At 40.5% G+C, this 13,222-nt stretch overlaps 1 protein-coding gene and 2 long non-coding RNA genes across 3 annotated transcripts in view; 1 reads left to right on the forward strand and 2 right to left on the reverse strand.

The window, feature by feature from the left end:
- The window catches only part of CDCA7L (cell division cycle associated 7 like), an 11,653-nt gene extending 8,341 nt beyond the window's left edge, over positions 1–3,312 (forward strand). The window contains exons 6-9 of the mRNA XM_031057647.1: positions 156–287; positions 1,076–1,225; positions 1,876–2,012; positions 2,361–3,312. Coding sequence (XP_030913507.1) covers positions 156–287; positions 1,076–1,225; positions 1,876–2,012; positions 2,361–2,391 — 450 coding nt within the window. The 3' untranslated portion in view covers positions 2,392–3,312. The remainder of the gene's footprint in view (positions 1–155; positions 288–1,075; positions 1,226–1,875; positions 2,013–2,360) is intronic.
- The window catches only part of LOC115947950, an 11,151-nt gene extending 5,534 nt beyond the window's left edge, over positions 1–5,617 (reverse strand). The window contains exons 1-2 of the long non-coding RNA XR_004081800.1: positions 5,498–5,617; positions 750–1,244 (exon numbers count right to left, since the gene is read on the reverse strand). This is a non-coding gene — a long non-coding RNA (uncharacterized LOC115947950). The remainder of the gene's footprint in view (positions 1–749; positions 1,245–5,497) is intronic.
- A 1,821-nt stretch (positions 5,618–7,438) lies between these two features.
- LOC115947952 lies at positions 7,439–11,413 on the reverse strand. Its single transcript, XR_004081802.1, has 3 exons — positions 11,248–11,413; positions 9,901–10,131; positions 7,439–7,561 (listed from the first exon to the last, which is right to left on the reverse strand). It is a non-coding gene; the product is annotated as an uncharacterized LOC115947952 (long non-coding RNA).
- Positions 11,414–13,222: the final 1,809 nt, after the last annotated feature.

The following is a 13,222-nucleotide window of genomic DNA, read 5'->3' on the forward strand; positions in this document are numbered from 1 at the left end:
GGAAACTATTCCCTGTTCTTCCAGTGGTGCATCAGCCTGTAGTTTGCCAGCTATGGACTGCATACTCATTGTAAATGAAGGAATTTGTCACCAAGTGTGGTGACAGAGGCTTCATGACATCAGACAAAAGGTATTGAGATGAGTTTGTTTAGCAGGGGGATTGTGGAGTTCGCAAAAGAAGGAGATCATCCAAGTATTCGTCTCATCGCCCGGTAGAAGACATAACTGAGGAGGACTTGGACAACATTGCAATCACTGTTAGAGACAAAATCTATGACAAAGTTCTTGTAAGTGGTTGCCATATTCTTCAGTGTGTCTCTGTGCTTGAAAGTCTCTCACTATTTCACTGGGGTTTGCTAAAAGGTGCCCTTTCCTGAGACTCTGGGGAGTTCAGCTCATCATCATGTCACACAAGTACAGCTTTGAAAGCTTTGCCAGACTTTTCTGGGCTTGGCTGTGGTGGTTGATACTCCCCACTGGCTTTTTGCCTCTGAAAAGTGGTTTTGTGCCACAGAGCTATTAAGTCAAATTTGCTATAGCTATTGCTTGCCACTGGTAAGAGTTGGCATCCTTTTTGTGTTTCTCACTGATAAAAATGTTGTGTTAAATAATAGTGATCCCTGCTGTTCTTTGTACCTCTGGAAGTGACATTTCTGTACAGATTGTGTAGTGTCCAGTGTTCTTAATGGAAGTCCTCCTTCCTGGCTTTCACTGGATTTGGCTATTGATTATCATAAAGATCATCTTACCATGTATGTCAGGCTTCATGGTATTGGCAGGGATGAGTCACAAGATAATTTTCTCAATAGTTTTGGGTTTTTCCTAGAGAGAAGAAAGGATCAGAACTATGATTATGAGGTTCATGCAATTTGAGACTTCCAATGCAACTGAAACTTGGCACTGTCTCTGTAAAATTCCTAGCAGCGTTATATGATTTATCATAGTAACAGAACTTCCTCTTCATTGTTTAATTTTACTTTGGTTTGAAGTTTGTGCTTATTATTATTAGAAGCTCATCAATGGGCATTTCAGATGTCCTTCATATGAATGTTTTTCTCTTCCATTCCACCTTTAGGGTAGTACTTGCCACCAGTGTCGGCAGAAGACAACCGATACAAAGACAATCTGTCGCAAGCAGGGCTGCGGAGGCGTCAGGGGGCAGTTCTGTGGACCCTGTCTTCGAAATCGATACGGGGAAGATGTGAAGTCAGCTCTGCTTGATCCAGTAAGTATCATTCTTGAATCTGCAATGAAAGTGTAATGAATACAGTCTTGTTACTAATCTGTGATGCTAAGAATATGCTTATGGTAACGGGGTTCAAACCTTTTTGCCAAGAGCAGATCTGTAGTACTAACTAATGGCCTTGATGTGCTAGCCCAATGTGGCAGTGACTGCTCTATTAGCACGTGTGCTTTTATATGCAGCTGCTGGGCAGCTTGGGGGTGCCTGACTTCATGTACCAGCTGGTTAATTCAGTCCCAGGAATTGTCATGTACCAGCAGGCAGAGATAGGCAAAGGAACTTGTCACAGTGGATACCCATCTCTTTCTAGGGAGTTGACTACAGTCAGCCTAGCATGGAATGAATGTTAGGCATTACAGATTACTTCATTCTATTTGAAAATTAATACTAAGCACATCAGAAAACTTGAGGCTTCAGAGTAAGAAGTATTCAAGCACTTAATAATTTCTCTAATCCTGCAGAATATGGAAAATGTTAGTAAGGTTGGCTGGCTGATAGAGGCTTGTAAAACCTTGTCCTGAACAATCACATGGTGGGGAAGCCATACTCACATTTCTCTGAGCAACAGGAAGGCCAGTATAACATTTTTCATAACTTGCTTTTCCCCCTCTCCCACGCTCACCCCCCTGCAGGCCTGGATCTGTCCTCCTTGTCGTGGGGTGTGCAACTGCAGCTACTGCCGCCGGCGGGACGGGCGCTGTGCCACCGGCATGCTCATCCACCTGGCCAAGTTCTATGGCTACAACAATGTCAAGGAGTACCTGGAAAGGTGGGAGCTCTGCCCTCTGGTCATTCTTTTTTAAACTGTTACAGCCCTTTAAATAACATTTGGCTTCTTGTGCCCTGGGGCAAATTCTGTGCCTGTGCAAAAGAAGTTTCTTGGATTTCAGATTTTTTCCTTGGCTGAAATCAGCTTATTTGAAGTGATGTATATTGTCTGTGTAAGCAACTAATTTGATAAAAAAATGGAAAGACTTCTGCCTATTTTGAAATCCCTGTTGGTTGGCTGAAGTGTATAGAAGTGCTGTTTTGGAAATTATCATCTTCAGCAATGGAAATTTTATGGATAAGCTGAGTTTCCTAAAAAGCACTAACACTGTTTTCTCTTATCTTCTAGTTTACAAAAACAACTGGCGGATGACAATTGAGAGCACTGAACTCAAGCCATGCCTGAAACTGCTTAATATGTTAACAGTTTGACTTCAGAAGTTTATGACTATGTTTTACATAAAATAGAATTGTAGTATATAGCATATTCATTTCTTTATTGGAAACTTGTTGATTGATATGGTCTTATGCAAAAGGTCTCTCAGGAAAATGTTTTGGTAGAGAAATCTACATGCACAGACCTATATTCCAAGTGAAAAGGCACTCTTGAACCTTGAGTGGTTAATTTTTAATAGAGCTACACAACCACAGGATGGAGAGCTTGGTCAAAATGAGCAATATTTTTAATTATATAATTGTGCAAGTTTGCAGAAAGGGTGTTTAACAACTACCTTCAAAGCACCCCGTCTTCAAAGAAACAAAACACCCTTGTCTACCAGCTTGACCATAAAGATCCATTTTTCCAGCTCTGCTTTCTGAACCTGTTTCACCACCTGTAGTTTATAGAACTTGTCCTTGCAGAGAAGGAAAAGATACTTTCATCTGAATGCCATTATATTCCAGCGCCAAAGGTGATGCAATCAATCAGTGTGAGGATGGTTTTTGAAAGTTTTATTCCAAAGTGCAATTATTCACCGGAACATGAAAGTAGAAGAGTGTTTAAAAAGAATTTAAAAATATCCCAGTAAAAAAATCCAACAAAACTTCTCACCAGCAGTTTTTGTGTAAGGCACCTGCTGCCTGAAGCATCTACACGCCTGTTGTAACTGGTCTATATGAGAGTTCAGAGTTAATTTTTTTTACTTACAGTTCATACTTAGATATTTTTTCATTTGTACAACCAGGCTTTCAAACAACTTCATTTAAATGCAAGATATTTGTATTGCATGTTAAAGTATGTTAAAATCTTGTAATATACACATTTCTTTTTATGTAGAGAGAATAAAGACTGATCTAAAGAAGACTGTTTTGTGATTCAAACTACACTCTGATGCTGATGTTTCCCATTTACTTTCCCGTAGCAAGTGTAATGGTGCTTTGAGATCAATAATCAATATGTGGAGAAACACATGAGCACAACATTGATGGGTGAGGAAATAACAACATAGACCACGTAAGCGTTACATTAAGGATTGTGTTTTTGTGAGACAAAAACACAATCCTTAATGTGACACTTATGCTCTAGATTTGCTCTAGCTGACTGTGAAAAATCTCTCTTTTTAGTAACAGGGAGACTGAGAAAGCAGCATGTTTTATTGAAAGCTTAGTGTGAAACTGACAGGAGTGACGCTATTTCTGCCAGAACCCATTTACCTGACTTGATTTTCAGCTTGAAAGTCAAAACACAAGTTGTCCTCCTGCTTTTGCTTTTATAAGCTGGACATTCATAAACATTCTTGTTTTCCCATTGATCCACTGGAATAGCCTTTAAAAAATGTCTGGCATTGCTGAAGTCAGCTCCTGAACCATGTTTCTGCTCCTGGCCTGTCCTGTGTGGTGCCTGCAGTAATAGTAGCACCTGCTTTACATGCTGTTCTGTAGTGCAAGACCAGAATCATTTGTGCTTAAACAGTTGCTAAATAGTTAAGGCTACATTTGAACACACAGATGTAGCGTGGACTTGACATTTGGTTGATTTAGATTGAGGTTTTGTTGGCCTGCTGTGCTTTGTTTGAATTCAGAGATGAGTCCATAGCATCTGTCTGGACTGTACTTGTGGATTCATTAACAAGCCCTTTTACTAAAAACAGAGACTGTAGTGATAGGAAATTTTATATATGTAAACACCAACACAAGCCCAAACTGCACACACAAGGTTCCTTGATGCTTTCCTCATCTCCAGAGGAGGAATGAACTGTATTGCCCTTGGACTGACAGATGGCTAAAAAAAACCTCTAAAAAGTTGATGCCCCCATTTCAAAAAGCAGCATTCAAATGACATCCTTTGTATTGCTCCATTCCCCCACCCTAACTTTCCTCTTGGGGTTTACCTGCTGTAGTAGCAACTCCTTTCCAAAAGAGTGGCTTTCTTTTTATTATATTCAGGTCTGGTGAAGAGTAAGGATGGTGTTTCTCTGATTGCCACTGGGAGTCACTCACCTTTCTCTAATGAGCTGTAGCTTTGTTGACAGCTTTTCTCAGTTAAAACTAAAATCTCATGTTGACAGCAGGCCAGAATTGTTGTTCCTGAACTAAATGCTTCAGTCTCAGGAAGATACAGATTAAAGAGAACAAAATACAATGTTTATCTTGTGAAGGTTGTTAAAAGATGAGTTGCAGCTCAAAAAGTGAACATGGTTTCCATTCAGGGACAGCCTACAACCCTACTACAGCTACTGCAATAACTGATTGCTTAAAAGTCCAGATGAAAAGAATATCTCTTAATTCTTACACTTTGCCCACCTAATTATACCTCATGCTAATCACAGAATCTGAGTATTCTGAGTTGGAAGGGACCCACAATACAGGTGTTCTCAAGTACTTCCCTTTATTCTTGGTATGTCTCCCCAAAAGCTTTATAAGCATTATGACCCAGCAAATAAAACATTCATAATTCTTTCTACTGTTTATTTAGAATTGGCAACTTTCAGTCAAGGTAGAAGAAAAAAACAGGATAAAGACAATTTTTGTGAGGTTTTATGTTTGTTTGGGGGTTTGGGGGTTTTGTTGGTAGGTTGGTTGATGTTTTTTTGTGGGGGTTAGGTTGTGGTTTTCTTTTTTTTAATTGCAGTTGTGTAGATTACTTGATCCAGGTTGCCAACATGTTCTAACTACTAACCCTATTCTGCACCTCTGAGAGCTGCAAAAAATGTCTAGAAGTTCATTTTTGTGAAATTTATAGTTTCTGGAATAGTCTTTAAGCTTCTGAACCTCAGTTGGATTAGAGCTGCTGCTTTACTACAATGCAGACCTTGTTCAGACATACATAACAGTTATTTAAATGCAGGAAGTGTATTTAATGATTAGAACACCAAGCTGGTATGAAATTTAAAGCCACAGTGACAAGTGCCAGCAATCTAGCATCGTGCCTAAGCTTCTTGGTGCTGGTCATAGGGTCACAATGCTTTAGTGCAACTCTTTATGCAACTTCACTGCCTAAAAGAGTCCCTGAACTAGGAGATCAAGCAATTTAAGTTCATTTCTTACCTTGCACAGAAGGCATACAGATATAGTCTCCTTCTCTTGCTGGGTGGTCTCACTCCTCCTTGGTCTTTTTGGTTATATCTGCAATTGGGCACACCTTATCCAAAGGCCAGTTGTTCCTGCTCTGCATTACAGCTTTATAAAAAAAAAAAAAAGTGCTTTCAGTAATTCTATATCCAGACAGTAAGTTTGATGTTAGAACTGTCAACCTCTTGAGCCATCATGCTCAAGCCTGAGACTGTGTGGGGTCTGCCCTTCTCCAGAGAATTATGGCAGGCCCGCCCGTGTCCTGTGAGGAGCTCCTGGCCACATTTCTGCTAGCCAAGTGAAGCATTTAGCTCAGTGCCATTGGTGACCATGCAGAATTTGAGTTACACTGTTACCAAGCACTCCTGTGGTGTTCAGAATAAATGCAAACATACATTCGCAAATTCACAGAATATTCTGAGGGAAGGGACCAACAAGAGTCATCAAGTCCAACTCCTAAATGAATGATCCGTGTGGAGTTTGAACCCACAAACCTTGGTGTTACTAGCACCATGCTCTAACAGACTGAGCTAATGTTCTGTGATTGTGACAAGAAATGAGATGTACTGCTTTATTCACTACACTGGTGAAAGTTTTCCATCCCCTACTGAGGCAACAACTACACAAAGAAGATTGGGAGGCTTGATTTATTTTTCTCCTTAGCCTCATAATTCTTTTATAGAAGAAAACAGATTGGTACCATGATATATGCACGGAATTAGTTAAATAACAATGGTAGAAAAACTTGCACTCTTAAACCTCTTTTTAACTATACAATCAAGCTCTTATTTCCTTAGCTGCTTTGTCCTCACACTTCTGAGTAGCCTGAAGACAAGTTTGGATTGTTCCCCTTGCTTTCAGGAAAGGATTATTTTAATGTTAAGGTGATTTTAATCTTTTTATTTAAGCTGTGATTAGCTCTCCAAGCAGCATCACAAACACAGCTAACACCAGTAGATGAAATGTCTGATATTGAAACCATTTGCTTAGTGCCCTACACCCATCACTGCTGACCTGTCAGAAAGCAGAGGATGGGACAAGCCAGAAAACCTCACCACGGCTGGCAGCACTAAGTCCTGTGTCCAGATGTCAAGTTCTTGGCACCTCATGAGAAAATCAGCAATGCTAAAAGAGAAGCATCAGTAGCTCCTGCCTTAACTATGTGTGAACTGCCTTTTTAGACAAAAAAAACTACAGATTTCAAGTGTAGAGTCCTTTTGTCTAAAGTACATTGCTGAAGTCACCAGAAATGTAAGCTTATGCAAGTCTAAGGTGATTGTTTCAGTGGAATTTGTTGTTTCCCTCATGTAAGTATGTCTGAAATCTGTTGTAGAAGGTGATCAGTATGGGATGGGTTGCTGGCAGCAGAGAATGTGAGTATGCTCAGTCCTGTTAAATTTGCTGTCTTGGGGAGAAACCTGAACATTACCATGAGAAGCTGCCAGAATTTGCTAAGAGCTGATGCCTTCTTAAATGCAAATTGCTAGCATCTTCATTGGTATTTAAAATTCATATTTAAACTTCCAATAAGCCAGAGCAAAGTGCAAAAATCAGGAACATAAGGGATTCTGACAGAGGTTCTGAATAATGGCATAATGCAGCATACATTGCCATGAGGTATCAGAAGAATTTCCAGAAACAATGCCTGTTTCATCCATGTCTAACCACTGCTGGTGGCAGGCTAGCAGAAAGGAATCCCACAGGATGCTGAGCACGTCTGGTACTTGGGACAAAGGGAGGTAACAGAGCCTTTGCTTTAGCAAAGTGTTTGGTGTTTCTACAAAACCCACTTCAAGAGAAAACTGACTTTCATTAGGACGAAATTTGGAAGAAATAAGAATGGAACAAGGCTGCTGGGCTTAAATCACTGGAATAGCTGCATAGTAGCTAAACCCTGTCACTGTGGGGTACTTACCAGTGGACAGAGCTGTGTGTGGATGGATATGCTGGTTTAGTCCATGTGTCTGGCACAACATCACAGAAAAGTGTATATTGTGTATATTGTGGCATGTCCATGTAAGCAGAAAACATCAGCTCCCCCTTTGGAGAAAAATAAAAGGCAAACATAAAGAATAACTATTCTTTCATTTCCAAAAGAGCCACAAAAATCCCTGAAATAAGTAATTTGCCTTCACACCGAGGTCCAGCTGTTTAGAAGACCTATGCATCTCTGAAAGGGAAAGGTTCATCACCTTATTCTTTGAGGCAAACAAGAGCATAGGGTCTCCAGGCAATAGTCTTCCTGCATGATTTCTGCTATGTTAAGTTTCTCAGAAAACATTTCCAGAATATCACCCAGGACATTCTTAACCTCTTCAGGACAATACAACAGATGCAATAGAAGTCCCAGCAAATCAACTCTTTCTGACTCTTCTACTTTCAAGTGTCTGATTTCTTCAGAAGAGCACAAATATCTCATTTTCTTAGATAAAAAACAGAGATGCTCCCTCCATCACCTTTGCTGTCTTCTTGGCAACAGTATTGAAAGGAATGACTGCAAACCAATTAACACTTAGCAGCTTCTATTTAGCTTTACATTTTCAGGTAACGTTGACCCTTGAAGCCTACTAATGCGTTGTCCTGGACTTGGGATGACTGCTGTTACTAGGATACACCCTGGAATTGTCTTGATTTTCAGTCAAGTGTGCCTTGATTTTTCAGTCAGTAGTTTGTATTTCTCTAGTACCTAATAGCTTCCATCACCCCCTCCACCACCCACAGTCCTTGCTGTCTCTGGCATTAGGCAAAACACAGCACAGGCACAGACATGCCTCACCCCCAGAAGGAGCCTCTCTCGCCGCAGGCTTGCTCTGGAACTGAGACAGAACATAAATGAAGAACAATTCATAACAGTGCTAATAAGCAGGAATTGAAATCACAGCATTAATGCAGCTCAGCCTCTGTTTCAGCCCTAGCTTTGGCAGACTTAATGATGAATGCCATATGTTATGGTCCAGACTCCCTGAAGTGGAGGGGGACTGAGCATAAAAAGCACAAGCTCCCACCAGGAGATGAAGCAGTGTTTGGCTACTTGCATGCAGAGCTGTCACATTTCCTCCTGCAAAACCTCCATGATCTGATAGTGATAAGAGGAAAAAAAAAAAGATTTTAAAAAAAGAGTGCTCAGAGGAAAGGGAGGAAATAAAGGGATGGAGAAATGCAGAACCAGAGTGGCAGTCATAGGGGACCTTAATTAACTCTGGTAAGGATAAGGAACTGAAGGCTCAGTCTCATCATGTGCCAGGCTTGGGGGCATCTGGACATAGCTTCTCAGACCTACACTCAGAAAGGAGGATGCAGAAGATGGCAAAATCTGAAAACAGAACTAGCTAAGATTTGTGATTACATTTTACTTCCCTGCTCCTTTATTAATTTTATCTCTTAAACACCAGTGATGTTCCATGCTTAAAACCCATCCTTTTAAATTTTTCTGGAAGGAGTTTGGCTATACTAATGTATCTGTGTGTCTGACATAACTTGACTATGAACAGAACTGCAATGTCCCATCCAACTCCATATGAAGTGACAAAGCTTATCCTGGTATTAGGGTTGGTCCTTTTAACCCAGCATCTGATAGTTTATCAGTATGAATGTTATTGTTCTGCTAGACTCCAGGTTCTGTGGTGAGGTGCTGAGGCTAAGAGATGGTGAGACACCCTCCTTGGCCAGGACTCACCTCTTCAGACTACCCAAAAACTAAAACTGCCTGAAAACCTCCTCTTCCTTTACTGCTTGCAAGGGAAGTCTTGGAACAGACACAAGGCTCCTGCTCAGAACAAGTTTCCAGGAAGGGAAGCAGTGAGAGAGCATGTGCTTAGGCTGCTCTTCCTGGCATGGAAATCCTGCACACCACTGCTAGGCTGGGCTGTGAATGCAGCAGAAAAAGTCAGGAGTGCAGGCTAGGAGGGACTTCCTATGCTTGGCACAAGTGGGAAGGCATAGGAAAGCTACCCTAAGGAGTTTTATCATGCAGGAGATGGGAACAAAAGACAGAGGTCAAGACTAGACTCACCAATTCAACCAACCATGCCTTTTTTCTAGTAAGTTATTTTTGCTGTACTTGTTTATAAAAAGTATACAAAATAAAACAAACCAAAAAAAGTGGCATAGATCCATACCTTGTTTCGCACCCCAAATAAATTCAATGTGAAAAAGAAATTGGTCCAAATGTCTTCCTAGTGCATTACCTCTTGGCCAGGCTGATGCATTGTCGCAACTATTAACACTCATTTGACCTTTTCTAATTTGATGCGTTCTCCCCCCTCCCCCCGCCAATCTTCGAGCCCCCAAAATTAAGTCTATTGCTGAAATAACACAGCAAGATGTGTATTCCACCTGTCATTAAAAGAACTGACAACACATTGGATGAAGAACTTCACCTCTTTCACTGCAGACTGTCCTGGTCCCTCTCCCATGGAGATATGGCTTGCTTTTCCAAAGGAGTTTTGAAGAGATTATCTGATGTTGACAAGAATCCCATCTCAGCATTGGGGTGCAGTCCATACAGTACAGGGCTTTCAGATGGAAGTATTTCATCTATGTATTCATGGTATCAATCATAATCCAGATTTGGAGAGGCCCAGAAACATGGTGCCAAGTTCCCCTCCAAGCTGTAGGAAAAGAATCAATAACTTTAGTGGTAATGCTGACACCAGGAAACATTCTTCTGTAGCTACAAAGTTTCAGGAATTTATTTGAAGTTTTTTAGACATGACAGCTTCATGTTCTCATACAAGGGAACAGGGTTACCAAAGGATTCCCAGCATAGTTACTATTTGCATAATTTCTGGACACTTCCATTTTCTGTGGGGTTGCTTCTTACTTCATGAGGATGCTTTGCATGTATTTTAAGGTCTGTCACTACTCAGGTGAGCGTATTTTAAGTACTGCAAGTCTGCATCACCTCAGCAGCCAAGCAAGGATTCTTATGCCATTTTGTTACTTCACTGCATCTCTCCAAGTGCAGGAGTGTTGCATGGGGTTTTGTACTGCTGCTTTGGCCTCAGTGAGATAGACAGTGGTGATAATTTTAACAGGATTAAAAATTAAGGTCTTAATCAACTCAGTATTGAGCCAAGTACTGTTAACTGCACTGTTCCTATAGAGCAGGAAGACCCTAACTCTGTCAGGATATTTAAGATAAGACTTGGGACTTTGGAGCAGATCAAGATTTATGTAGACAGGACTTGGGTGAGATATACGCCCGGTGGGCTAAATAAAATAAAAAGTAATAAATAAAATAAGAATAAAAGCTGTAGCTGTCAAATTTATTTTTCTAGACTTCCCCATCTCCTGTGCTGTAAGAACTTCACTGAATTCAAAGAATTTCTCTGAACTTATTGTCATAAAGCTGCCTGCAATTTAAAAGAGGCTTGAAGTTGTTTTTGCTGAAAAATATTTCTAGCTCTAAATGGTACTTTTCACAAAAGCTATTTCTTCCTAATGCAGGGTCCACTTCACAAAATCACAATAACATTTAACAGCTTCTGGCATTTAGAACAGTCTACAACAAGCTACTGCTCAAAATAACACCAGTAAGCACTTATTTCTGAAGTCATTTTGGTTCTGCAACCAGCCATTTACCTGTGCCTGAACTTGCACCACTAACCTCACCCACAATAAGCTGTATCTTAAGATGCCACTTTGAAGTAGTGCTGAGGTTTTGAAAAAAGCCCTGTTATTTACCTCGAGTGGAAGATCAATTCTGTCAGACAATCTGTACTTACCAGTCTCTCTCTGCTGGCACTTAAATCAGGTTTTACTGCATCTGTGGGAGTCATGTGCACAGAGGGAGGCTGTGGGTTACTGGGGTATGAAGCAGGAGCTTGCCGCCCTTCTGTCTTTATGGCTGTTCCTGGGTGAGGTCTATCAAAGCTGACACACAGTGGGTTATTCTAATGGACCCTGTGGAATGAATTTGTAGCTAAAAGAGCTCATCATAAAGCAAGAAGTTAAAAAGAGAAGGTAATCTCCCCAGTGAATACAAAGCCCCACTGCTGATGAAGGACCATCCATTCATTTGGCTGCTAGTCACTGAATGATTTTCTGGTTTTGCTGGTAATTCTGGACTTTACTTTTTCCAATTACAGCAAGAAACTAAGAAAGAATTCTCACTGATTAAAATGCCAGTGGATCCACACTAAGAGTTGGGTCCCTAAACTTTCCAAAGGGCATACAAATAGCAGTGATTCTGTTCAGGTTTCACCACCTATACTTATTTTGCAATTATTTGAATGAAAGTTCAGGCTTGTGAAGGTTAATGGACTACCTAAAGTAGTAAAGCAGTAATTCTTTACTTATCCATAGGCTAGAGGCAGAGCTGGAGCCAGCAGGATGAGCTTCCCACCATGCCCCCACGACCTCAGCTGTCATGTGGAGAAATCAACCTCTTTGGAGGTCAGGAGCACAGTGGTGTTTAGCCTTTCCATCTCCATGGCAACTTACTCTTGGGCATCTTCTTCTGAGCAGTTACTTCCAATTGCCTTCATCTGAGTGTGGCTCTTTGACATATGAAATTCTGTTTCTTCGGGACCAGGGAGACACCAGCCCGCTCCTCTCGCTCACTGCCGAAAGGCAGGCTTCAACCCACTGCCAGGGGTGAAAGGGGCACTTTTCCCAGCTTATCCTGGCTCCACAAATGGCCTGTTCACCCTAACATGATAATTTTTTTTTTTTTTCCCTCATAAATGAGCTTTTTACCTTTGGACAATGAAAAACAACAAGTCTAGAAAGGGCGCTTGAAAAATCTCTTGGCTGTTTTTAGCAAATTGTATACAATCAGTTCTCCAAAGTGGCCTCCTCAGCAGCTGAGGAGAAGCAGACAGCGTTTTAAATATTTATATACATATTAAAAAGTACATACTATATAATACATATAATATATATCTTTATTGTATATGTATGTACATATATATACACACCCCTGTATAAACATCCACATTTGTTATTTGTGTATATGGAAACAGATTAAAGCAGTTTCCAGGCAAAACTTCTTAGAACTAAACTTAAAGCAACATTTTCTTTTTGTAGCCTCAAAAATTTTAGCATTTGCTGCTGATTAGAAGCAACTTTGGCAATGTGGCCCTTTGGAGTCATGGATGTTCCACATACACTGCTGTCCAGGATGAAAACTCAATAATGAAATTTGAATAATTCAGTATATGTCAGCTGGTGATAACCTGACAAAGCTACAGAAACAGATGTGTGAGAGGGTAGTGGAAAATTAGAAACAGTCTTACAAGCTATTTTTCCTATTTTAGAAAGAGTGAGATGCAAGGAAATGTATAACATTTCCATTATTTTCAGAGGAAGAAAATGTGCAAAGAGTAAGTTTGAGTTCTGAGGATAGTGCCATTCTGGACTTTTGAAACTGGTGAGTTTATCAGTTACATTGGTTAAAGTGCGGTTCCATAAGAGATACTTTCCCATGCCTACCCAAAACTTTCCAAATGGAAGCACCTTAAAATAATTTTCCTAGGAAAATGGAGACCTAAGTGTTTCCAATGTCATTAAGCTCGCTGTACAAGCAGTGTTACAAAGTACTGAATTCAAGTTCCCAATTAATTGTACTTGGAAAAGTAGACAAGCAGTAGGACAACTCACAAACCCTTTCAGCCAAAATCTGCTCAGGATAAATCATTGACAAAATTGATTCCCCCACAGCCAGACAAGACCTTGCTGCAGGATGGATGAGACAATGAG

Source organism: Geospiza fortis, unplaced genomic scaffold, assembly GCF_000277835.1.
Source record: "Geospiza fortis unplaced genomic scaffold, GeoFor_1.0 scaffold95, whole genome shotgun sequence".
In the NCBI taxonomy this organism is placed as follows: Eukaryota; Metazoa; Chordata; class Aves; order Passeriformes; family Thraupidae; genus Geospiza; species Geospiza fortis.